We start from the raw sequence: 27,036 nt of genomic DNA, 5'->3' as shown, positions 1-27,036 counted from the left end.
CTGATTTTCTTACATCAGCCTAACACGGCTTAGCAGCAAAAATACTCACACTCAACACCCTAGGGACCGTTTTGTGCCCCATTGAAACCCATTATAAACGCTATTTTTCACGGCAAAAAAATTACGGTCAAATCGATCGTCTTCGGTTATGTTTCCGCTTCCGCTTGCAGTACTGCCCTTAGAGTTGTAATTTTTTTATTTGTCCACCGGGTGGCGCCCTTGCTCCACATGTGACGCCTGCTGGAACATACACATGTTCTCCAGCGGCCTGCTCGAGACAGATACCCGGAAAAGGCAGACTAATTTCCCGCGTACAGCAGCAGCTTGGCCCGCTGCTCGTTCCGGACCATTTTCTGCCCTTAGGTTCGTTTGATTTTTTTTTTTTTTAATCAACAGGAAATGACGTATTTGTTTTCACGTGGTAGCGGAAGTGTGTGCTGCAGACACGGGAACCGAACCATATGCTCCGGCGCTGCGCGAAACACACCCGCGGCAGAGGCACTCCTCCCCGGGGGAGCAGGAGCAGCAGCGCCGCCTGGGGACATTTTTGGCTTCTGGAAAAAAAATTAAAACCGGATCGAAATTAATGTTCGTGCCAATCTTTTGTCCATCTAAAGGCCTAATTATAATAACAATAAAATATTACTTCAAATGTTTTTTTTGGAAAATATTTTATGTTTTATGTTTTATGTTTTTGGGGCAAAAAAAGCAGTGCGCTCATGTGACGAAACCGGGATATAAAGGGTTAAAATCCGCGAAATGTAATTAAAACTTGACATGAATATTTCAAGGAGAAGTAGGTCTAAAAGATTGGCTAATTTAAAGTGGAATAAAATATTAATATATAAATTTTTTATAGCACTTTTTGGGCGTGGTCGATAGTGTGCATTTTATGAAATGCGCTCCTGGAAAAAAAATAAAAGGCGATCGAAATGACTCTTGGTGCCAATCTTTAGTCCATCTAAAGGCCTAATTATAATAACAATTGAATATTACCTCAAATGTTTTTTTTGGAAAATATTCAAGTTTTTTGTTTTTTGGGGCAAAAAAAGCAGTGCGCTCATGTGACGAAACCGGGATATAAAGGGTTAAAATCCGCGAAATGTAATTAAAACTTGACATGAATATTTCAAGGAGAAGTAGGTCTAAAAGATTGGCTAATTTAAAGTGGAATAAAATATTAATATATAAATTTTTTATAGCACTTTTTCGGGCGTGGCAGAAAACGGTCCCTAGGGTGATGAACGTAAGTTTTTTAAAGGATGACGTGAGGTAAGGGAAATGCATCTTTCTTAAACCATAGGTTCCAGTGACAAAAACATTAGCGTCCGCTGTTCACTCACTGCGTGGGAACAAAACTTCTTTTTACAGCGAAAAAAACCCCTAAACACAAGCACCGAGTACGCTGCCACGGAATGGGAAATTCACAGAGAAACTTGCGGATTCTTCCACTGACCGCTGCGGCACACCTGCACCTGCATCAGTAATTAGTTACTGATTACTTTTTTCACTTAACTTGACCAACACTGAATGTGGAACATTTATTCTCCCTAACATTGATCAGGAGGAAGCTGGCATCATCTTTCCAGATTACTGGGTTTTCCACTCATTAGTGTCTCACAGGTGAGCTGCAGCTTAGCCAGTCTGACTGCCTTGCACGTCAGTCCCAATTTCCTTGTTGCTTGTCATTTTTATAAAGGTATGAAAATACACTCAACCCTCATTCATAAGTCAGCATATCTGAGATGTTGGAACACATCCAGGACAAATTTTAGTACACTGAACTGTGATTGGTGAAAGCCTGTGGATTGACTGAATGCCACTGGAGGTCTTTTAAAAAATGATTGTTTTCCCTTTTTTGTGAGCTCATGTAGTCACACAGAAATACGCACACAGGTATCGAGATACACACAAATCTTTTTGCTACAATAACAGCCCCGTACCTTCTGAGCAGCTCCTGCATCCGCAGGAAGACACTGATGTTTGCAGAGAGGTAGCTGTTTGAGATGAAGGTGACATTTGCCCTGGAGGTAGTCAGTAATGACTACTTTTTGAAACTATGCTGATTATGCTTGTATACTTATAGTTAAGGAGGGTGAATGCTAGACTCTTACTTGTAATAGAGTATTATCTTGGTGCATTAAAAATAATTTTACTTTTTAAGAAAGGAATTACGAACACAGAAAATCAGAAAAATCACAAAATTAGAAAAAGTCAGATTTTGATCCACCATGCAACACCAACAGTAAAGCATCTGAATGGCAGCAGTTTCACTATCATTAAGCATTAAATGAATATGAAGTCGTTTATTTGTGCTTGTGTAAAATATTCAAGTAGCAGGTTGCTCTTTATTTAAACTTTACCGTCCTGTGTCCTATGTAACTGTAGGTACTTGAGTGAGTGAGTAATTTCAAACTGAATTTCTGCTATTACTGCAGCTCACACACAGAGACTTCGACACCCTGGCCTTCACTTTGGGGTAGAAAAGTAATTTTCAAAGAAAAATTAGATGTAGGAGAGAAATAGATCTGTTGCCTTTTTTGAATTAAACTGTGAGAAATAAATGTAAATATAAATGAATAAAATCCAGATTATCCTATAATTATAAAACTGAAAGCTTTTTGGTAATTGAAGGATATTTTATTTATCAATTTAATTTTTGGTTTTACTATGGACCCACAATATTTTTTTTTTTGGTTTTTTTGTTTTGTTTTGTTTTGTTTGTTTGTTTGTTTGTTTGTTTGTTTGTTTGTTTGTTTGTTTGTTTGTTTGTTTGTTTGTTTGTTTGTTTGTTTTGGGTGGTGTAAAATAAATTCAGAGTATTGGAAAAACAGGAACTTTTCTGTCCTTCAGTTGTTTATCTATCACTAAAATACTTTGGTGCAGGATGAATGGCCAGGGGAGAGATCCTTGTTAGTAGAAAAAGATGCAAAACGTATTAATATACAGTTAAAAGTCCATCATTTATGTCCTCCTTTACATTGTCCAAAGCAGTTCAGCAGTCCGGATTGGAGTCGTTGTCGGCCGATTTTGGATCCCGGACCTTACTTTGACAGCTCTGATTCGTTCATGTTGACAACGTAATCCCGCTCTGACTCGGCTTACTTCAAGTTTGACCTTAACGTCTTCCCGTAGTCACGTATACTTTGCACTCTGGGATGCAGAATTTAACTAGCCGTAAATTGAGCAGAAATTCTACACGCAGTCCAGAGCACAGCGCTCCCGCCCCTGACACCCAACCGGCCACTAAGCGGAGTGGACGTTCTCACTTGTTTTGTAGTGACGCACGGTTCGCGGACTTCGTTCGGAAGTTTCTGTGTGTGAAAGCAAAACATCCATGCGTCCGTCTGTTTTCTTCCGGGTCTCGGTTGTGCTGGATCCTGTACCAGTGGTCAGAAGTCGAGAGGCTGTGTAAACCCTGAGGTGTTAGGAAAGCAGACATATTTTAATAATGCTGCACAGGTAGAGCTAGACTGAAAAGATCACATGACATTCAAGTTCCAAACACGACATCCTCTAGTCCTGTAGTAATAATAATATTAATAATAATAATAATGTTTCACTTTCCTTTTCAATTTGCACTGATGGTCGTGTAGGTGGAGTTACGTGAAGCGATCTTAAATAACTTAAACGGCTAAATTCCAGCCTGAACAGTTATTGGTTGAGCTTTACATAACTTCCACTTACTACACGGACCGAATGAAGTGGAGCGTACAGCGTGCAGAGATGCGCCCGGCTGAGCTACCCCCAGTATGACCATGGAGGTGACAAGCACGGGCGGCAGGCACAACCCGCTGGCAACTGCCAGCTTTTTTTCAAGAGTTTTTTTGTGGTAAGTGTGATTTCACGGCGTGATCTAACTCTGACCGAGCGGTGAGGTAATCAGTTAAGAACAACAAACTGCTGATTTCATGCATACATGTTTGTATATCGTTTTAATTGTGGTTTTTCTGAGTTAACTAGAACTATGAACCCGTTTACAAGGGGATTTAATCTGTGCCAGGATGCATTTTTAATTGAAAAAAATAGTTTCTCATAACTTGATCACGCATTGAAAAATCAATAGGATTAGCCCATCCCAGCAATGCTGTGCCCCACGGACCACATGAGGCAAGCAAGAAATACTTCAGAATTTATTCAAAAGCCGGTGTTTACATGCTTCAGACCATAATAGTGGAAACTGAGACTGATTACTTTAATTCAAAGTGGGTAGAATCACTTCCATACACTGAAAAAACAAAACAAAACAAAAAAACTCCTGGGTTATTTTATTAGGTCATAAAAAATACTAAATCCACAGAAAGTATGTGCAGCTTTTCGCTGTGTGTATTATTTCTGTGCATTTATTTGTGGAATAGATTTTGAACAGCAGAGTTGAGTCAGGTAGCTCTGGACTTGTTTGAGTTTTTCAACCATAACTCATGAATGGGAAAAGCAATTGTAGGCTTTAATGTAGCCCTCATGGTTTAAACTGGCTTAATACATAGTATGAGTACCACACAAACAAATACTACATAGATATGTGGTTGGTCTTTTGATGTCTATATTGAAAGCATTGAGTAACTGAGTAATAACTCACCTTCAGAATGTTCAAAGTGCACTTCTTTCTAGATACCAAGGGAGGCTTCACTACACATGACCAGAGAATTATTAAACTGGGAGAAGCAGAAAACTTTGCTATGTTGTTTCTGATACGTCTGCTTTTCCCCTCTGCTAACCTGACATACACTGAATGTCATACACTGAGACACCAGGCTATGCAAACAGGTGCTTATTAACAGGTGCTTTTACTGCCAGAAAAACACAGAGTTAAATTAAGATGAACTGTCCCATTATACTGTTTTTTTATTCTCTTAAAGTTAAAGTTGGGTGTTTTTTTATTGTTAGTATTTTTTTGAAAAACGTGGTGGATATGGGATAGTGTGTGTGTGAGTGTGTGTGTCCAGGGAAGGCGGACTTTGACGGGCATGCTAATGTGTGTGATTTAAGCCAAGTTGATCTGTAAAGCTAATTTTTTAAAACCCAGACATCAGTAAAATATCATAAGTACAAAAAGCCGAGCAAACTTTTTTTGCTTTTTATCGTGGGGTATCGTGTGTAGAATTCTGAGGTGGAAAATGAATCGAATCCTTCTTTTGGAATAAGGCCGAAATATGGAAAAATGAGGGACAGGTGAAGCGCCATGAATACTTTCTGTCTTTCTATTTCAGCTGGTTAACCCCTTTGCTGCAGCTTGGCCAAAAGCGAAGACTTGAGGAAAATGATATGTATAGCATCCTTAAAGAGGATCAGTCTGAAGCCCTGGGAGAGGAGCTACAGAGGTACTACACTGCTGTGTTGCATTATTGGATCACTAACAAAAGTCAAATCTGAGAGACTGAGAAGATGATGGCTCAGACATAGGTCCTTACAATTTTCTATGACCAGTTTGAGAAGAGATTTATTTTTGAGTCAATGAGTAATGTGGTTATGCATACTACCCAAATAACCCATTTCACAACATGTGATTTAGTCAAATATTGCCTTGAATAACATTAAAAAATTCTTCTACCCAGGAAAGTTATGGGTTAAGACCCTATGGTTTTGTTGTCACTTCCTTTACATGTAGCTGGATGGTTGGCCTAGCACCAGAGGTTTTTGAGCTCTTGATCACTTTTAGTACTATTTATGAACTGGTCTTTTAAGCAGTCCAGAAGAAGAAGCGTTGTTATCTATTTATGATGCAAAAAAAGTCATTTCTGGCCAGTCTACCACAGTAGAATAATACCCCAAAATATTTTTCTGGAGTCTGCCATCTATTGATGATATTTCTGTTTGTATTCACCTCTTCAGGGGTTCATTTCCCCTGGTGAATTGTACAAATATGATCTGTAGACAAGCAGGTAGCTGTTGGTGCTTTGCCAGGAGAGACTGCATGCTTGTTCAGTAGCTGTGTGTTTCTTTGAATTGCCAGGGAGTGCTGCCGTAGTGTGAGTCACACCTGATGTGTTATTCTGACAGGTCAATCTACTTATTCCTGTTTGATGTATTAACTCCTTTCACAACAGGCCAAACCCAACCTTAGGCCTCCCTGAAACATGCCGATGCTCCCAACAGGCATCCTGTCACTAAAAATAACACTAAAAGTTCAACAGAAAGAGCTGTAATAAAGCTCATTACTTTTAAATAATTCAGTTCCATTTTATCACAACAACAGCCAACTTAAAGCACCTTGTATTGTAAGGTAAGACCCCATAATACTACAGAGAAAACCTTAACAAGTCAGTGACCCCCTTTGAGCAAGCAGTTGGTGATGGTAGGAAGTCCACACTTAAATTTTGCTTTTATTTTTAACTTAGTTTTAATAGTTTTTAATAGTAATTGTTATAAAATTGTTAAAGAAGTAGCTTCTTTTTTGCCACACGTGTAAATGTTCCCAGCTCTCTCAGTCAGAAATGCTAACCAGCTCTCTGTGCCATTCATTTGATGAAGATGTAAGTGGCAGTGTCACTGGTGGATCATTGAATTGCTGTTTGCCATTCCATTAACCTGATACTTCTTGTAACAAATGAGTATGTTGCCACTGTGCGGCCGTATGGTTCTCATTTGGAAGGTTTATTTGCTAATGATTTTTTTAAAATGTTGGTGTGACTATATCCTAAATAGTTACATTGCCATTTGTTGTTCTAGATTGGTCTAAAGATCAATGTTGTGTCTAAATTGACATAAAATGTTGTTTGCTTAACTTCAACTTATAGTGTGTACTTCTGTTTGTACCAGAGAAGTTGTACCTTTCACAGTTACCTCATAGGTTAGCCTAATCTAATAATCTCCATGTTTATCTTGCAGATTTTGGGACCGTGAAGTTAGACATGCTACAAAGGAACTCCTGAAGCCAAAACTCACCAGAGTCCTTATAAAGTGCTATGGAAGGTCCTATGCAATGGCTGGGATATTTGTTTTTTTCCTGGTATGTCGACTGGTCATGTGGAGGTGTCAGATGAGTTATTTGTAATGAAATAATAAGCATGCTAATGTACTCAGAGACCTTTCTTGTAACAAAAATTGGCTCAAATATCTAGCAGCCATTTGAACCCATTTCCTAAAGTCTGGGAAAGGATGAATGTAAGCTTGCATTCATTGTCTTTGTCATAAAGGAGACAATCAAAGTGATCCAGCCACTTCTTCTGGGGAAGATAATCCTTTTCTTTGAGAATGGTGACCCCGATGATCAGAGAAGTCTTGGCATGGCGTATGTTTACGCTGCTGCGATGTCCATCTCCACGCTTGGACTGACTATCCTCCAACATCTCTACTACTATCATGTCCTAAGAACAGGCATGAGGATTAGAGTGGCTATGTGTCACATGATCTACAGGAAGGTCAGTGAAAAATCTGTACAAATGAAGAGTTGTCAGCTTATCTCTGTCAGAAATATGTTCCGATGGATCCATCTATACTTGTCGGTGTTGTGAAAATTGTTTTTTGAGCAGTTAAGTAAAATTCCTCTCATCAGGCTCTCAGACTCAGTGCTAAATCCATGGGACAAACAACCACTGGGCAAATAGTGAACCTCCTTTCAAATGATGTTAATCGTTTCGATGAGGTAAGAGAATCATGTACTCAAACACATGATGAGATTATTTAATTGTATTTGATGACATTTTTAAACCAAGTTGTGCCCTTAACATCAAGATCTTCACACAGATTTGTAAAAAATTGTAAGGTTTGGACAAGTTGTCCAGCATGTTTTCTGCACGTCAACAATCATGCTCTCTATAGATTACACTTAATCTGCACTACCTGTGGGTGGGACCTCTCCAAGCAGTGGTGATCATTGTTTTCCTTTGGTATGAGATCGGTGCCTCGTGCCTGGCAGGTGTAGCAGCCATCGCACTCATGATGCCGATACAAACCTGGTTTGGAAAACTCTTTGGCATCTTCAGGTATGGACGAAGAATACAGAAGCTGGACATTATTGTTTCTGACGATAACGTTCTTTTATTATGCGCATTGTCTGCCTGTTTTTATACAATTTTGATTAGATGTTTTTTTTAGCCTCTAATGGACACAGTGTAAATGGTGCTTATATTTGCAGGAGCAAAACAGCAGTCCTTACTGACAACAGAATCCGTATCCTGAACGAAGTGGTGTCTGGTATCAGGATAATCAAGATGTATGCCTGGGAGAAACCGTTCTCAGCTCTGGTGACTGAAGTCAGAAGGTAAGAACTACAGGTTTTATGAAGAATCAGCTAATTTTTTAGAGGAATTTCTTCTTCTTATAATGTGCTCCCATAATAATTATGAGTATAAACAGTGAATCAAAAACTGTCAAAATAAATATTTTAATAAACTGACTCGTCATCCTGCAGTTTTATGATTTGGAACGACCAATATGATTAATGCTTCGACACATGTGGAAATGAAATGAACTGAAAATATCAGACATGTCTTTAGCTGTCTTTTAAAATAGTGAACAGGACCGATAAACTTCAGGGGCATAAAGAAAGATCATACCACAGATCAGGCTTGCTCCATCAGCCCAGGAACTTTTCTCATTTGCCAAACGAATGAGAAATGTAGGGTTCACATAATGTGTGGTTTGTCTGGAGGCGGAGATCCATGTTGAACCACTGTGCTCTTCTGGAACAGCGGAGAACTGGTCCTATACATGTAAAAATCAAAGGAACACTTTTTGATGAGATTATAGCATCAAGTCAGTTAAACTTATGGGAATAATACAAACTGCTAAGTACCATTTTGAGCTGCTGCAGTGATATTTCAACAAAATATATATTTTTCAGCTCTATAGGTTGATAATTTTCATTTCGATGAAACAATCTGACATCCTTTCATTCCTTACACAATACACAGTCCATAGTGTAGTCAGCATTGATATCCAGCATGATTTTTCCTATATTTTTTTAGTTAGAGTATACAGTTGAAAACATCCTTTGGTGTGCCTAATGTTTTATGTGTGCTTATGAGTCTCCTCATCAACAAGAACAAAGAGCTTGAGCATATAAAGTTAGGCATGTCTGGGAAAATGTAAAGAGATTTCATTAATAGCATGATCTGTATTGGATTTTCTTATCTCTGCAGAGCTCATCAATTTCTTTAAATCACTGCAATCACAGTTTTTTCTGGTAACCTCTTAGGGCCCATGGGAGTTCATATGGATTAGCTACAAGAAGAATTAATCAGAATTAACAACAAGGAGAATTCCTTATTGCTTTGATGTACTGCTCTTAAAGAACAGCTTAGATTTGTATTAATTCATTAATCCTCAACTTTCTCAGCATTGATGTCTGGTTAATGATAATCCTTTATGTTTGCTCTGCACTTTATATGTTAACTGTCACTTATTGTTCCCATCAACACCTTCTGAGATTCTTTGAAAGAAACCCACTCAAAATCAGTCCTTGTGACATCAAGCAGTAATCCATTGTAGCCTTCAAAACTTTCCATCCATCTTCAGCTTAAATGTACTTAGAATAACCACAGAGGAAATTTGTCACTACTAGTGACCAGCATTGAATGGGAGGCTCTGCCTTCTTCATTCTGATTTTAAATACTTACCACGTGTAAGTCAGAAGTCTCTATTGGGGTGATATGGTATAAAGAGGTTTGCTTTACAGAAGCCAGTATTTTAATATTGGCCATGTACAGACAGAGAGTGAGGAAGTCGGTGAAGCTTGAACTTTTGGTGTGGATTATACAACAGCTCAACATTATTTTTCTGTGTGAAAACTTGGGTTGCATTGTAGTCATGATTAATTCAGGGTTACAGTTTCAGGAAGAAAAATGTTTTACAGTCAACCTTCAAGTCTCAATGAGTCTTTGATAATAAAGACTTCTTAAGATATCCACAGTTACAAAACTACTAAATATGTAGTAAATATGAAGTAATGTGTACATTTGGATTCTAACACAGGGTTGATTTATGGTGAAATGGTTTGTCTATTTTTATATTTTAAATGGATTTTAAGTTGGGGTTTTTTTAATGATTTGTAGAGAAGAGACAAAACCCTTCATCTTGATCAAAACACAAAACAAAGAACGTTACGTTCTTTCCGTCAAGCGCAAGGCCTCAGGCTTCGGGGCCTCTGCAGATGCTGAATCATTACATTCTTGTGAGAGGCCCCGCACTGAATGTCCTTAGAGGCCGTACCAAAGCTTTCGACAAACAATTTTTTTTAAAGCTGTTTTGCTAATGTTCTAAAGTAAGGTCAAATCTATAATTAACTGTCATTTTCTGCTGAGTCAAGCTAAATGTATTCCCAGTATTAGCATTCCATCATTACCAAACGATATGTTGACGCTATGCTGGACTGAGCCTTTGGTCAAGCAAACTAACACATGATCTTGGTGTTGCATGAGATACATGCAACACCAAGATATATTGCCAAAAGTTCTTGCTCGTTTGCCTTCACACACATATGAAATTGAGTGACATCCCATTGTTAATCCATAAGGTTTATTATGATTTAGGAGTATATTTATGGGAATTTTTAACCATTTTTCCAGAAGTGAGGTCAGACACTGATATTGGATGAGAAAGTCTGGCTCACAGCCTCCGCTCTAATTATTCCCAAAGATGTTCTGTCAGGTTTAAGTCAGGACTCTGTGCAAGCCAGTCAAGTTATTTCACATTAGACTCATTGATGCATGTTTATTTGGATGTTGTTTTCTGCACTGTTGCACAATGATGTTGGAACAGGAAGAGGCCGTCCTCAAACTGTTCCCACAAGGTTGGGAGCATGAAATTGTCCAAAATGTCTTGTTATGCATCAAGAGTTAGTTTCACTGGAACTAAGATGAGCCCAACTCCTGAAAAACAACTCCAGATCTCACCGCTCCACCAAATTTTACACTTGGCACAATGTAGTCAGGCAAGTACTGACAGACTCGATACACGTACACTACCGGTCAAAGGTTTTAGAACACCCCAATTTTTCCATTTTATAATTGAAAGTTATGCAGTTTAATGTTGCATTGCACTCTGAAGTGAAAGCATAGTACAAATAAGCAATTCAAGTAAAACAATTATCATGGAATCAATTTATAGACCAAAATGTATTCTATAATTCCACCTTTGGCAGCTGAACACACCCGTGGCATTCTTTCTACAACAGAGATCAAATATTCTTCAGAAAGTTCTTCCCATATCGGTTGCAGAGGTTCCCATAAATGTGTGGCACTTTTAGGTTGCTCTGCTTTCACTCTTCTGTCCAGTTCATCCCAAACCAGCTCGATGGGGTTTAAGTCTGGAGACTGGAGACCACTCCATGTTTTCCAGCTTACCATCTTGTTCTTTGTTCCTGAGGTAGTTCTGGCATAGCTCGGACTTTTGTTTTGGGTCATTATGTTGCAATAGGATGAAACCCTGACCAACTAGAGGGTATTGCATGGCGCTGCAGAATGCTGTGTTAGCCATTTTGGTTCAGGGTGCCTCTCACTCTGTACAAGTCACCGAGCTGGAATCCAGCAAAACAGCCCCAGACCATCACACTTCCTCCTCCATGTTTGACAGTTGATGCCACACACTGTAGAGCCATCCTTTCGCCTACTTGAAGGCGTACGAAGATCCTGCGTGATGAACCGGTGATTTCAAATTTTGATTCATTGCTCTATAATACCTTCTTCCAGTCTTCAGTAGTGCAGTGGCGATGTTTCATGACCCAGGCAAGCCTCTTTGTCTTATTCTGACGTCTTAGCGATGGCTTTCTTCCTGCAGCTTGTCCTGTCAAACCTGCAGCTCGAAGTCTTCTCTTCACAGTTGAAACTGAGACTTACTATGACCATTATTAAGCTGTGTTTAAAGCTGTTGCCCTGTTAGCCACCGATCACGGAAGCTGTTAACTCTCAGAAACCTTTTTCTCACCACAAACGACTTTTTGCAGTACAGTGCTGTTCAGCTGATGCTCACGAGGGCATGGTACCACAGTGTGTTCCAACACTGCTTTCATGCAGGCAGAGGGGGTTGTAAGTAATCCAGAAAAGCTGGAACACCTGTAAGAATTAGTAGCACCAGCTTTCAAGACCTGATCAACCTCCATTGCTGCACAACAGCTTTAAATTGTTAACCCATTTTGTGTTCCCTGAAAAATACCTTTTTGTATAATTTGAAATGTACATTATTTTTCATTTTTTTCGAGAGTAAAAAAGGGTTATATAAGAATCAGTCCATTTACCATCCAGTGACCCTGTTCGGTGATTTTACGTTGCCTACTGTACCACTTCCTGGCAAAAAAGCAGAAAACTCAGAACCACTGTACTGCCAGATAAAAAAAAGTTTAATGCAATTTGTAGAAGCACAGCGAGGATAAACTTGACCTACGTGTATCGACTAGAGAAACTTCACGAGGGTCTAACATTCAAACTGGGAAGCTTAAATACAAACTTAAAAAGACAATAACAACCACCTGTGTGAGAGGAAATAAAAAAAACAAAACAAGAAGCATCACTGTAAATATATCAAGAATCACATATTATACGTGATAAACCTTGTTAACTCAATCTTTGTAGGCTAATAAATATAAGACCACAAAATACAAAAAATGCACAGAAAATATGTGATAAAGACATGAAAACTGTGGGAAGGAAAAACACAGGAAGGAAGCTCTGGGAGAACCAGGTTCAGGGAGGGGCAGCCATCTGGTGCAATTGGTTGGGGGTTAGGGGAGGAAGACAGGATAAAGACATGGTGTGGAAGAGAACCAGAGATTAATAATAACTAATGATTAACTCTAGAGTGGTGTATAAACAGAGGGTGAAAAGAGGTTAGTGAAGAAGAAACACAAGCATAAATTAGGTAGGTTTCAGGGCCAGGGTCACCTGATCCAGCCATAACTATGAACTTTATCAAAAAGCAAAACTTTAATGCTAATCTTGAAATCCAAACTGGGGGCTGGTTCAACAGAAAAGGGCCCTGAAAGCTGAAGTCGCTCTATCTACTACAATAACCAAGGAACCACAAGTAAGCCTGCAGTCTGAGAGCAAAGTGCTCTATTGGGGTGATATTTAAGATAAGATGAGGCCTGATAGTTCAAGGTCTTGTATGTTAGTATGTCTTTGCACTCTTCATGGTCTGATGAAGAAAATAATTATTTAGACGTAAGTATTTCAGTTGTAGTCATTTGAGCATTCTTTTTTTTGACAGTGGTGTGACACTCTAAATAAAGTCTTCTGATTTTACATATTAAGCCTCCCTATGTTCTTCTTTACTCCTAGGAAAGAAATTCATCAGATATTAAAAAGCTCCTACCTGCGAGGACTCAACATGGCTTCATTCTTTGCCAGCAGCAAGATCACAGTGTTTGTCACCTTCACTGTCTACGCCCTCCTGGGCAACACCATCACTGCCAGCAGTGTGTTTGTCACTGCATCCCTGTATGGTACAATTAAGCTCACAGTGACCCTGTTCTTTCCTCTGGCCATTGAGAAATTGTCAGAGACTGTTGTGAGCAGTCGCAGGATTAAGGTAATTCTGTTCTTTCATAAATTGGAATACAAGTAACAAAACCGTAGCTGATATCTGTCATTAGTACCATAATGACCGATTTACTACTTTTCTATTGTCTAAAAAGTTCAGAGAACTTTACATAACAAAAATCGTGTTGACTTAATGTTACGGTCTTCCCTGAGCCTGGTTCTGATGGAGGTTTCTTCCTGTTAAAATTGATTTTTTCCTTCCCACTCTCACCATGTGCTTGCTCATCTGAGTAATCTGATTGTTGGGACTTTCTCTGCATTGTTGTATTGTCTCTTTAGGTTACAATATAAAGCATGTTGAGGCAACTGTTGTTGTGATGCTTGTTTGGTGCTGTTGAACTAAAATAGAATTGAAATTCATGATGTTTTCCATCATGGAGAATCCATCTGTCAAATAGATCCTAAAGTGATGTCCAGATTGATTGCAGATATTGTAACTGTCCTGCAAAAAAATGGATAAAAGATTGGTGGTGACATCAGAACTCTTTTTAATCTTAAATGTAGTTGTTTCTAAATTTGTGGATAGGTAAAGCAAGAGAACTGTGCTAATTTAGTTTATGTTTCAAAGCACGTGTGTCCATTAAATATCTTTCAAGAATTTTCTCGTCCTGGAAGAGCTTGAAAGAAAAAATCTCGCACTGCCTTTGGAGGGAAAAATGGAGAACGCTATTGAAATTGAGGCACTGACCTGCTACTGGGATAAGGTAAATGTTAAAGTTTAAAACTCATATTGATAATGAGTCATCTTGCATAATTTTAAATTCAAAATTTGTGCATTAATGAATACATTCTTCTTCTTTTTTTTAGAGTTTGGATGCACCATCTCTGCACAATGTTTCCATCACAGCAGAGTCACACCAGCTTTTCACTGTGATCGGACCAGTGGGGGCCGGAAAGGTCCGCAACTGACTTACCATTTAGCCTTTAGGTCAGAACATTGAGTATCAAAATTGTGTTTTCAGGGTCACATGTTCATAACATCTGTGTTTTCTTCAGTCATCTCTGCTCAGTGCCATCCTGGGAGAGCTGCCTTATGACACAGGCACATTAAAGGTCATAGGTCAAATAAGCTATGCAGCCCAGCAACCCTGGGTGTTCCCTGGAACCATCCGCAGCAACATCCTGTTCGGGAAACAACTGAATCCTAAAAAGTATGAGAGGGTCCTCAGAGCCTGTGCTCTGAAGAAGGTGAGATATAATGCTGCAAGTTAACCAGTTCATGTTAGGCCAGCAGCTCAAGGCGAACCGCTCTTTACCCTCTGGTGTAAAATCTTACAAGGTGGGTTCCTACCTATAGAAAATGCTGATTAGCTCCAACAATATGATCAGATGACCTTGATAAAAGCCAGCAGCCTTCAAAAGTCAATTATAATCATATTGATTAATTGCATTGTTTGCTATAGTTTAGGAGCAAATTCTGAAATTTGACTTTGGGACGTCACATCTTTTCTTGAAAGTAAAGCAGTATTAGTTGTGCTTTTCTTTTATGTCTCATTTGAAGTACAGCTGTGGTCAGAAGTTTGCATGCACTCATCCCAGGCATGAATGTCATGGTTATTTAACTGTTCTTTTTCTATAGTGGAATGATTGTACAGCACACATCTTCAATAACTTTAAAACAAGTTTAAGCTTTTATTTGGGATTTTTTCTAATCTATGGATCAAAAATATACAAACAACCTCAAATATATACTCACCAATTTATTGGTGAGTATATATTTGTTCATTTAGCTGTATTTAGTTCAATATCACTTTGCAAGTTGCTCTTCAAACAGACACTTTTGGAGGCCATCAATGATCTTCTGGTGGATTCTGTCTAGATATTTTGACCACTCTTCTTGGCAGTTTGTTTAAATTGGTTAGTTTCCTGGTATGGAGCTGGCCATCCTGGGAGAGCTGCCTTTGAAAGCCTCACCTTTGTTCCTCTAAATATATTGTGGTCTAACATCTCAGTCTTTCTCTTGTCTGACCATAAAACATTTTATCAGAAGCTATTTGTTTGTCCATGTGGGGGAACGGCAAATTTCAATCAAGCTTGAAGGTGTCGACTTTGGAGCAGGGCCTTTTTTCTGTACAATCGTTTCATTCTGGAAAAAGAACAATTCAAATAAATCATTAAAAACTCAAAATTATCATGACATTCATGCCCTTGATGATTGTAGGCAAGTTACGCCTCCATTGTTTCAAATTCAGGACCTGCAGCTGTTCCCAGATGGAGATCTGACACTGATCGGGGACAGAGGGGCCACACTCAGTGGGGGACAGAAAGCTCGTGTCAACCTGGCAAGGTACATGGACATCATGTAGTAAGAACGCTACCTAGAAGAAAACTTACACGTATTGTATCACCGTGACGCATTCAAATGTTAGTCTGAGTTTCTAAGGAACCTAAACTAGAGGCAACAAGTAGCTAGATGTTGGGGTGCATGTATTTTTACCCTGCATGCACACACTTGTGCTGTTACATTTGCTATAGTTTATGTGAAAGTTCAGTCTTTTTCCTGACAAATAAGATTCCCCCACTGTGTGTCCTTGTTTTCAGGGCTGTATATCAGGATGCAGACATCTACCTCCTGGATGACCCTTTAAGTGCTGTGGATGCAGAAGTTGGAAAACATCTTTTTGAGCAGTGAGTAATAAAGAGTTCGGTGCTAATTATCTGTATACCCTGATTAATAATGGTGTCGAGAATTGTGCTCATGCTCGACAGTACACACTGCATGATTGAAGTTCATGTGAACTGTTTTAATTCCATTCAGTTCAGTTTTATTTATATGGAACTATTTCAAAGCAACAGTCACAAACGTGCAGAAACCCCCTCTTATTTATCAAAATCAGGTGTATCTGTGGCCTGCTGAAGAACAAGTGTCGTATCCTCATCACACACCAGCTCCAGCATCTGAGGACGGCTGACCAGATCCTGGTCCTCAAGGAGGTTTGTCCCCCTTTATGCTGGTTTAAGTAGGCAGGGGATAAACATGTTTGCATTCACCAGTTATAGTTTGTTACTCTGAGGTGTGTAATCTCTGAGAGTGAGCTCCAGCACACGTTGATCTCCAGTCGTCAGGTGAGATTTCCGTTTCCAAATTGTTATTAATTTTTTAACTTACAACACAAAGTCTCTGGACCAGATGTGTTAATACAAAACTACTCAGTTACAGAAGTTAAGGAAACATATTCATTCAGATGAAAAATCTAATTCAGTTTGTCAAAAAACGCTTCAGCTGGAGGAAAGAGATCCAGCATTATGTAGAGTGATGTTGGGAGGTTTAGGTTTAGGTTAGCTTAGGTGACGAGCTGAAAAGTGTCAGGGATAAACAGGCAACGCGGCTTTGTGTACAGTTCCAATTAAATCTCCTTGATCCCCTTTTTAATGTGTTCCCCTTTACTCACAGGTTCTGCATTTTGTAGAAGGAGCTTCACAACTGATTTTTAATGGTGGTTTTCCAATTTTCCAAATTCATAGAAATGATTTTCTCCGAAGGAAGGCGTTCCTTCAGATGAGCCTTTTTGACTTTTTTGTTATTAAGTACTGAAAAACACATTGTTGCTCATTTTCATTATTTGTTTCTCCAGGGTCATGTCATGGTCCAGGGAACCTACAGTGAGCTGCAGACCTCTGGCCTGGATATTGTGTCCCTGCTGAGAAGTGATGTGGAGGCACATTCAGTTGGGTCATGTTCGGTTGACCCAGACAAATTGTCTTTACGCAGCCAGTGGACGATTTGCTCACATGGGTCACACTGTTCTTCCAGCAGCCTCCTGCTACCAGACAGCAGCTGCACTGATCAGCTTCATGTAGGTATATTTCCAAAAGATTAGATTAAGAGTCCCCACATAAATGGCAGCATTTTGTAGTCACCTAATTACAAGGATGGACAGAGGTAGAAATGAATAGTTTGGGTTAAAATAGACCTGCAAGTCTATTATCACTAAACTTATTTTATTGTTTTGCAGGTTGAAGTTGCTCAAACTATTACAGAAGAAACTCGAGCTGAAGGAAATGTTAGCGGCCATGTTTACCTTAAGTACTTCACAGCAGGCTGTAACACTTTGGTGTTAATGGTCATAATACTGCTCAGCATAATAGCTGAGGTAAGCCCCGACCCTTCAACACCCTTCCTGCACTCTTTCTGTCTCCAGGTGTTACCTGTCTGTATTAACTGTTATCAGTATTAAATCCCTCACTGTACAATCATGTGGAAAAGTCATAGTGACTCTAACCCAGGGGTGGGCAATCTCAGTCCACGAGGGTCGGTGTCCCTGCAGGTTTTAGATCTCACCTTGGGTCAACACACCTGAATCACATGATTATTTCGTTACCAGGCCTCTGGAGAACTTCAGGACATGTTGAGGAGCTAATTTAGCCATTTAAATCAGCCGTGTTGGTTTGAGGACACATCTAAAACCTGCAGGGACACTGGCCCTCGTGGACTGAGATTGCCCACCCCTGCTCTAACCTGACTTAACCTTCCCACCCTCCCACACATTTCATGCAACTTGGTTTCCTCATGCTCAAGAGTGTTTCAAAAATTGATCTAAAGAGAGGTCCGTTTCAACAGGTTGCATATATCCTGCAGGACTGGTGGCTGGTATATTGGTAAGAACTTTACCAATGTGGATATTTTTAATGGCAAATACAGTATGCAATAGCTTAACTTTATACTGTTCATTTGACAGTTTTTTAAATGAAATTAGATCAGTTATCATTTCGTGTGTACCTGATTGAATTGTCTTGTCATCTGACAGGGCAGGGGAGGAGTTTTCTAACAGCACAGCCACTGCTGTTAGCGTGGACAGTGGAATGGATGTTACTAGCTCATTTCGAAAGTTTGATCTCACTTTTTACCTCGGTATTTATTCAGGTAAGCCTATAGTTATAGTAATACCTATAGTTCTTGTTAGAGTCTTCAGGTCTAATATCTAATATAGTCCTGCTGTGTTTACTTTTAGGTTTGACAGCAGCAGCTGTGGTCTTTGGTTTTGCTAGGAGTTTGGTGATATTTCACGGGCTGGTGAGATCAGCTCAGACTCTGCACAACAGCATGTTTAGTGCTGTTCTCCACACCCCGGTTACCTTCTTTGATGTCAACCCCATAGGTGAGGCCTACACAGAATTTATTTTAAATTTAAGAAAAAGCGTTGAATTACATCAGGGTATATCCTGCCTTATGCCTTTGACCGATTGGGAGTTTTGCCTATAGTTTTACAAATAACCCAGTCTATTTCTACCAGGAAGAGAACTGGAGTCAAAACACATCCCTGACATATTCCAGTGTTGCCTGAGTTCTCCAAGATGACATTGGCCTTAAACCTCTAAAAAAAGGTCTATTAAGTTCAGTTCAATCCAGTTTTATTCATACTTGGCACTCCAAGTTAGAACAGCCACATAAAGGTGCTTTGGGAGGGAAAAACTCTCTTTTAACAGGAAGAGATTCCTGGTAAAACCAGGCTCAGGGAGGAATGGGGATTTTCCTCCCCACTTTCACCGAGGTGCTTGTCATAAGGCAACGTTTCAATGAATGGTGAAAGCATTGGTTTGTATGGTGTAAAGCTTCATGTTCAGAACATAGACAGCATAAAGATGGACGTAGTGATATCACCCACTGATTTTGGATTGTCCAGGTAGCTTCAATGTTAGCGTCTTGCTAGCATTAGCCCACTAGAGCATACAGTACACACTAAGAAAAAGGACAAAAATTACACTTGCCTACATCCTTAACATGATAATGGTGCTGGGTGCAGGGCTGACATATCTTTGCTTTTACTGATTGAATGATTTATAGTCTTCTCTTTATATAATGTTTCTGTTCCTTTTCCCTTGTTTCAGGTCGAATACTCAACAGATTTTCCAAAGATGTCAGCCAAATGGACTTCATGCTACCTATCACTTTTGTGGACTTCTATCAAGTGAAGACTACTATATGTGCTATATACACACAAGACTCACTTAAAAGGATCCTTCAGTAATTTGAGTATTTCTGATTATGCGATGTTGTTTTAGTTGTTTTTACAGAATGCTGGCGTTATCGCGGTGGCAGCCTCAGTCATCCCTCTCATCCTCATCCCTGTTGTTCCTCTCCTAATAATCTTTCTGTACTTGAGAAGCTTTTACCTCCGTACCTCACGTGATGTCAAACGTCTCGAGTCAACAAGTGCGCTTATTTTTATTCCGATCCTATCATAAACTCATCATTTTAAACTGTAGGTTCAATGACGCTGGCTGTTTAACAGTTTCTCACAGCTAATCTTTTCCTACAGTGCGGAGTCCAGTCTTCTCCCACCTGTCCTTGTCTCTTCAGGGTCTTTCCACCATCAGAGCCCTCAAGGCTGAGGAGAGGTTAAAGAAGGCATTTGATGCCCATCAGGACCTGCATTCAGGTTTACTCTTTATGAACTCTTTATGGATGGTTAAAACTGAGATTTTTTAGCTGATTTTAAAGGAATTTCAAGCGATAAAGAAAACTACTCATACTTCCAAGTAGAACTGGAATTCTGGATAATTTGCTCTCAGTCTGTCAATGAATACCTTCTGGGAGCATATTTGTAAAGGCATTTTCCCTCTTAAGAAAGGTTATCACAGGTCAATTCGAAGTTGATCATTTGCTCAACTATCTCTCCTAAGAGGCCTTGGGAAGATAAGCTATGCGTCTCCAGCTGAAAAAAAGTTAAAAATGTTGTAAATCAGTAATGATAGTGGAATAATGATAGCGAAGAAGCCTGGAAGACTTTAATTCTGTTTTATTTATATGACAACAGTCACCTCAAGGCGCTTTATATTGTACAAATCGCTTTATAATAAATTACATGTGTGAGATATTTGGGTCTCATGAAATGTCTTGTAAAGTGAACCTGCTCAAAAGATTAACCTGGTCATCTTCTTTATAATGAAATGCATTTTTTCGTCTCGTTGCAGAGGCGTGGTTTTTGTTCCTGATGACCTCCCGCTGGTTTGCACTACGCCTTGACAGCATTTGCTCCATATTCATCACTCTCACAGCATTTGGCTGCGTCTTACTCAGACATGGTGAGGAACTAAAGCACCATGCAGACAAACTGTCTCACAACAGGTGCCTTATATTGTACGGTAAAGAGTCTGTAACGATACAAAGAAAACCCCAACCATCAGAGGACCCTCTTAGAGCAAGCACTTGGCGACAGTGGGAAGGAAAAAATCCTTGATTTATTTTATTACAGCGATTATGTATGCTGTAGGTATTAAAGGTACTGTACAATGTTTTGAATATCAATCTATCAGACTCTAATTTGTACATGTAAATGGAGAGTCCTCTTCACACACTAAGGTTAGTTATGGAGTTCCACAGGGTTCGGTGCTAGGACCAATTCTGTTTATATTATACATGCTTCCCTTAGGCAGTATCATCAGAAGACATAGCATACATTTTCACTTCTATGCAGATGACACCCAGCTTTATATATCTATTAAGCCAGATAACACACACCAATTTGTTAAAATACAGCAATGTCTTAAAGACAAAGACTTGGATAACGTCTACTTTTCTGCTTCTAAATTCAGATAAAACTGAGGTTATTGTACTCACCTATAAAAATCTAACCCTCCAGTAACACTGAGGAATTTTGGAGTCATTTTTGACCAGGATATATCATTCAGTGCATATATGGTAAACAAACGTGTTGGACTTCCATTTGCGGAATCTGGTTCAAATTAAAAACATTCCGTTTAAGTGATGCTGAAAAACTTACTTCTAGGCTGGACTACATACAATTCCTTATTATCAGGATCTCCTAAAAACGTCCTAAAAAGCCTTGAGATGGTCCGCAATGCTGCAGCAAAGATACTGACAGGGACCAGACCAAGAGAGCACATTTCACCGACACTGGTTTTTCCTCATTGCATCCCTGTTAAATCCGGAATCGAATTTAACATACAAGGTCTGGAATAATCAGGCCCCATCTCATCTTAAAGACCTAATAGTACCCTATCAACCCATTAGAGCACTTCGCTCTCAGACTGCAAGCTTGTTTGTGGTTCCTAGAGTATTTAAAAGTAGAATGGGGGGCCGAGCCTTCAGTATTCAGGCCCCTCTTTTGTGGAGTTTGTATTCAGGACAGGGCTCTAGACTAACTTTTTGCCATGGGCGTACTCCTAACTTTAAAAAGTTAGGCATACCGGCACAAAAGTTGGGCACACACAAATTTTATAATAATTTATATAATATAATATAATGTGTTTTTCTGGATACACTGTGCTTTTTCAGCATTCAAAGATTGATGACACCGTGTCAGAGCACTGGCTATGAATTTCAGAAGGATCAGGCCTTAACTTAACAGGAAAAGTTAGCAATAGTTCTTTTCCTATTACAGCTACATCCACGTCTGTCGTGCCTAGGCTGCTCACTAGGGCTGGGTATCATCACTGATTTCTATAATCCATTCGATTCCGGTTTTCAAAGTCCCGATTCGATTCAACTTTTAGCCTCAGACAGTCAGAAATATTATAATTCTGATCATTTATCAGTACTGACTTCATCAGAATTGTGAACATCACAGCAGAGGCCTTTGTGTGAAAGTAACTGAGAATAAAACACAGATTTTCCTGGTCTGGCTTTTTATAGCAGATAACCTTAAAAATATTCTACAATGTTCTGCATATAAAGTTTAAATTTCTTCAGTATTGAACAACAGAAAAAATAGGCTTTCTTGTCCGAGGTCATTTAAGTGAAAAAAAGAAAGGAAAAAGACAGCAGCCACAGCGCTGTAAACAACGATAGACTGGTGGGCAATAAGTGAATGAATAATACAGAAAACAGAGATTGGAGACGGGAAACTGTTCTTGAAGTACAGAGAGAGATAGAGAGAGAGAGAGAGCTAGCTGTGCATGAAGTGTGATTTTTTTTTTAATAGTCGTGGAAGCAAAACAGCAAAATTCATGACGACATTGATCAAATGTGAAGCGCAGTTTGCTGCTTCTTTTTCTGCTTGCTCGGTGAATTTTGGTTGGAGAGAGACAAAACCTGCAGCTCAGAATCAGCACAAAAAGACGTAAACACAGTGCGGACCGGACGCATCAGAACCGCTAAGCTCCGACAGAGTGTCCGTCTACGGGCCGTCGGGTGAGAAAGCCGAGAAAGACAAAGTTGATTCTGATGCGTCGGTCCTCTGTGTTTACGTCTTTGTGTGGAATCCCTGTACCTGCTCTCATTTGCTGTTTGGTTGTTGTTGAAATGGTTTTGTGAGCTTTAATCTGAGAATCTGGCGTTTCTGGCAAAACACAGTTATATTTAAAAGTCGATTCAGGATTTAATGAATTGATATCGCTTTATTCAAGCTACTCACCCCCCCACTTCCACCTGCACTTTCAACTGGACCACGGCCAATCAGAGAGGTCCCGCCCCTTACTATCTCTGATTGGTTTAGTCCACGATAGGGGCAAAATGTGTGTCTGTTGTTGACCACAGGGAAGGTTGCAGATTTTTTTTTTTTTTTTTTTTTTTTTTTTTTTTTTTGCTACCCGAACAGTTGGTCGCACAGGTGCAACCAATTTTTTTTTTTTTTTTTTTTTAGTGGCACCACTGAAAATTTTGGTCGCATTTGCGACCAAATTGGTCGCACTCTAGAGCCCTGATTCAGGAGACAGACAAACTCTACTTTTAAGACTTTTTTTTTTTTTTATAAAGCATATATTTAGGGATGGATGAGTTGACCCTGAATTTTCCCTTAGTCATGTTGCAATAGCTCTAGGCTGCTGGGGGCTTCCCATGATGAGTCTTTTTCTTCACTCTTTATGTGCGTATACACCACTCAGCATTTATTCATTAGTTATTGTTCATCTCTGGCTCTGTTCCAGGGTGTGTCTTTGTCCCGTCTTATTCCCTGCACCCACAGTCAGTCATGGCAGATGGCTGCCTCTTCCTGACCTGGTTTTGCCAGAGGTTTCTTCCTATAAAAACTGAGTTTTTCCTTCTCACTGTCGCCAAAGGATTTGCTCGTGGGGGGTCACATGATTGTTGGGGTTTTCCTCTGTATTATTGTAGGGTCTTTACCTTACAATATAAAGTGCTTTGAGGCAATTGTTGCTGTGATTTGGTGCTATATAAATCAAATTGATGTGAATTGAATTGAATCTGTGCAACAGGTCAAGAATATATAATGTAGATTAATAAGATTTGCCATAAATGGACGTTTATTAAAACCTTTACTTAAACTATTAGAAATAAAGGAAAGAAAAACCAAACAGTTCCACAACTTTTAAACCAACCAGCCCCTTGAAGGAAACGGTTTCCAGGGCCTAATCCGTGGATCGACTTCCTTCGAGGCGTGGACGTCTATCAGCAGAGAATGTACCTTCACCTATCAGCAGAGAATGTCCCTTAGTCTGTAACACAGTCAAATATATTCTCAAGTAATATTCAAGCATGCCATTCAGCGTGTTAGTACGAGCTCGGGAGCAGCTTGGGAGAACAAGAAAACAGAGACTGCTTCAGGTTGTCTTCCCAAATTGACTCAACTTTATTCACAAGTACAACAGTTTATATAGAGGGTAAAATTCATGAGACAGCAGATTATCAGTTTAAACCAGTACAGACCAAGATAAGGGAGCGTCTTCCTGCCCATGGGTGAAGAAGCATCCTTTGTGTAGTTTATCAGTTCAGCTACAATTGTGATTATCTCAGCGACATATTTTCAAGGCACAAAACGAAGAGTTCTTTCATTAGTGAAATCTGAAACAAACCATTTGGCCTTCAACAGGCATCTAAAAGATTAAGAAACTAATGTAGCTGAGGGAGTGATCTCTGTGGTATTTCAACCTTGTACCAGCCTGTGATTCTCACACATCAATTCTTGGGTCAAAGAGAAAAATAACTAAAACAAAGGGGCCTTATTGAATGACAGAGTTTTCCTGCATAATGTCACTATAAAACAATATCCAGTAAATGCTAACCGTAGTGCTAAAATACCTAACAGTTCCACTCTTTTATTATATTTTAAAATAATAACTCAAATAGAAAGGAAAAATCACAAATGTAATAACATAATATAAAAAGCAAATCATAAAATGTAATAGTTCACAACCTAATGTTCAATATACACATCAGGAACATCATTGGTAACATCTGGCACATCCTCAGGATCAATTTGTGCTAATTGCAAATACATTGAAGTAGCTGTACTGGTAGCTATATGGGTTATCATTGAGCGTACACAGGGTATCATGGTTTATTGGTGGTGTCTGTGTTGCTTTCTACTGATTTTAGAGAACGTGACGAGTGTACTAGGTGGGTGTCTTGCCAAGTGGAGCATGAGGTATTGTCAGCAAAATGTGGCTTGCAGAAATGTGAACAGGGTTGCAGTTTACAATACGAAATACTAAATAAAAATCCTAAGGTTAATGCAGTAGATATGATTAATAACCTAAATATATAAAAAAGACAGTTCTTTAGTCGTCTCCTGGCCTGGTCCCAGGTTCGAGAGACACCGTATAAGCGTCGTGTGATGACAATGGGCATTTCATTTTCTCCATTATCAGGATGAAACGAGTCTATCTTTATCAGGTTAGACATTGTGTGGTACTCTAGGCTTTCTGTTCCTGCTGGATGTTCGAGTACCTTGTTGTTGTTCAGGCGGGGGATCAAAGGGCTTTCTGAGTCTTGGCTCTTTCAGGCGTTGTGTGTTAATCAGTGATTGTGTGTGTGTAGGTGTATTGGATCCGGGCGTTGGCTCGCCTGAGTCGTCATCTACTTGATCCGAGGCCTTAGGTGGTTTGGTGGGGCTGGTCTTAACCCTGCTGGCATGAATCCACTGAGGTTGTCCGTCTGTTAGGATGCTGGTTCTCGTCACTGCAAGTACAGTCTGGGGGCTGGAACACGCGGCCTCCCCGAGTGCCCTTGGTTTTAGCGACTTTACCAACACCGCATCTCCTGGTTTCCACGGATGGGTTGGATCTGTGGAAGGGAGAGGCTGAGAGAGACAAACTTTCTGATAGTTATTATTCAGTGTTTCTACCAGGTTATGAACATAGTCAGACAATGCAGTGTCTATGTCCCCTTCCAATAGCGGTGCCCCTCTGGAGGCTGACCATGGTGTTGGAAACGGTCTTCCCATGATTATTTCAAATGGAGATAATTTGGTTGCTGCGGATGGAGTCATTCTAATCTCGCAGAGGATTTGAGGAAGTAGTTTGATCCAGGTCATTCCTGTTTCTATCATTGCTTTAGTCAGGCGATTTTTTTTATGGTCCTATTCATTCTTTCTACAACTCCTGAACTCTGAGGATGGTATGGCACATGATATTTCCAGTCTATTGCTAGAGTTTTAGCACACTTTTGAATTACTTCTGATGTAAATGAAGGTCCTCTATCACTGTTAATTTGGTGAGGTATTCCAAATCTGGGTATTATTTCATTGCACAACTTTTGACAGACTACTTCTGCAGTTTCTTTTGAGGTTGGATAAGCTTCTACCCATTTACTAAATTGGTCCACTATTACCAGTAAGTACTTGACGCTTCCTTGTGCTGGCATGTGTGTAAAATCAATCTGTAATGTATGAAATGGGAAATCTGGTTGTGGTAAATGCTGATGTTTTGCTTTTGGTTTTCCTACATTAGTTCGTGCACATGTTAGACAGGTTCCTAATATGCGTTTTACTGCGTGTGATGTTTTCTCGATTACAAATCTTGATTTTATTGCTCCTATTACCCCTCTTTGTCCGACATGACTCACACCGTGAAAATGGCGGACAAGGATTGGCAGTAGTGAAGATGGGAGGGCAATCAAACCCTCAAGGTTTTTGTATAAGCCGTCTCTGTTATCTAAGGTACAATCATTACTTTCCCAGTAAATGTAATCTAAGGCAGAGGCTTGCTCTTGTATGAATTTTAGGTCAACATTTGCTTCTAAATAGTCTGGGAGTGTGACAAGTGGCAGCTGTAAAGGCAAAGATAATACTTCCTTTCTGGGTGGTTGCTGTGAGGCAGCAGCTGCTTTCGCGGTTACGTCTGCAAGAGCATTAGAAAACATAGCTGTTATCAGTATCTGCAAACATTTCACCCTTTGTGTTAAATGAAATACACAAGTTCATTTTTGCCATTAAATCTCTGCCTAATAGATTCACAGGCGAGTTTGGAAGAATTATGAATGGATGATATGTAATTTCGTCTGGTTTTGGGCCCCAGCGTGTCTTTAGAGAATGAGTTTTGGGGCATTGCACTAGAGTTCCGTTTATTCCCATGGTGTTGATGCACACAGAGGAAACAGGCCCACTATAGAATTTTCCAGACAGTGAACTTTTAGTGGCTCCACTGTCAACTAAAAAGGAATAAATCTTTTCACCTATTTCTATATCTAACATGGGCAAGCTTTCTGTGTTACGGGACAATTGCAAATGCAGCATCGTGTGTAGTGCTTCACACTGTCCCTCATCTTCACCTGGGCCTCCCTATGGTTGGTCCAGTCTTTCGTTATCATATGGATGGGGATTAAAATGTGGATTATAAGGTTGCTCCCTAAGTGCAAAGGGGCCGTTTCTTTGATGTGATTCCTGTCTGCGTTGCCAGTTACCTTGTCTGTAAGAGCTCTGCT

At 39.7% G+C, this 27,036-nt stretch overlaps 1 protein-coding gene across 3 annotated transcripts in view; it reads left to right on the top strand.

The window, feature by feature from the left end:
- The first annotated feature begins 3,154 nt into the window (after positions 1-3,154).
- The window catches only part of LOC146642423 (ATP-binding cassette sub-family C member 4-like), a 29,354-nt gene continuing 5,472 nt past the window's right edge, over positions 3,155-27,036 (top strand). For 2 of the 3 annotated variants that reach the window (XM_085397698.1, XM_085397699.1), the window contains exons 1-24: positions 3,155-3,462; positions 3,597-3,832; positions 5,211-5,321; positions 6,829-6,949; positions 7,137-7,361; positions 7,496-7,585; positions 7,762-7,925; positions 8,078-8,203; positions 13,215-13,464; positions 14,072-14,179; positions 14,283-14,372; positions 14,472-14,663; positions 15,668-15,762; positions 16,017-16,103; positions 16,313-16,409; positions 17,051-17,272; positions 17,432-17,569; positions 18,037-18,074; positions 18,224-18,339; positions 18,428-18,574; positions 19,305-19,384; positions 19,479-19,629; positions 19,736-19,855; positions 20,391-20,501. In XM_085397698.1, the coding sequence (XP_085253824.1) occupies positions 3,753-3,832; positions 5,211-5,321; positions 6,829-6,949; positions 7,137-7,361; positions 7,496-7,585; positions 7,762-7,925; positions 8,078-8,203; positions 13,215-13,464; positions 14,072-14,179; positions 14,283-14,372; positions 14,472-14,663; positions 15,668-15,762; positions 16,017-16,103; positions 16,313-16,409; positions 17,051-17,272; positions 17,432-17,569; positions 18,037-18,074; positions 18,224-18,339; positions 18,428-18,574; positions 19,305-19,384; positions 19,479-19,629; positions 19,736-19,855; positions 20,391-20,501 (2,959 nt within the window). In that variant the 5' untranslated portion in view covers positions 3,155-3,462; positions 3,597-3,752. Of the gene's footprint in view, positions 3,463-3,596; positions 3,833-5,210; positions 5,322-6,828; positions 6,950-7,136; positions 7,362-7,495; positions 7,586-7,761; positions 7,926-8,077; positions 8,204-13,214; positions 13,465-14,071; positions 14,180-14,282; positions 14,373-14,471; positions 14,664-15,667; positions 15,763-16,016; positions 16,104-16,312; positions 16,410-17,050; positions 17,273-17,431; positions 17,570-18,036; positions 18,075-18,223; positions 18,340-18,427; positions 18,575-19,304; positions 19,385-19,478; positions 19,630-19,735; positions 19,856-20,390; positions 20,502-27,036 lie in introns of those variants that run through there. The other variant, XM_085397700.1, reaches the window with a different exon arrangement.

This window comes from Rhamphochromis longiceps, linkage group LG23 (genome assembly GCF_057381845.1).
Source record: "Rhamphochromis longiceps isolate RC_006_pf linkage group LG23, R_longiceps_female_GT1.1, whole genome shotgun sequence".
Lineage (NCBI taxonomy): Eukaryota > Metazoa > Chordata > Actinopteri > Cichliformes > Cichlidae > Rhamphochromis > Rhamphochromis longiceps.
Note: the sequence above shows the minus strand (reverse complement) of the source record. Positions and strands in the feature narration are given on the sequence as shown.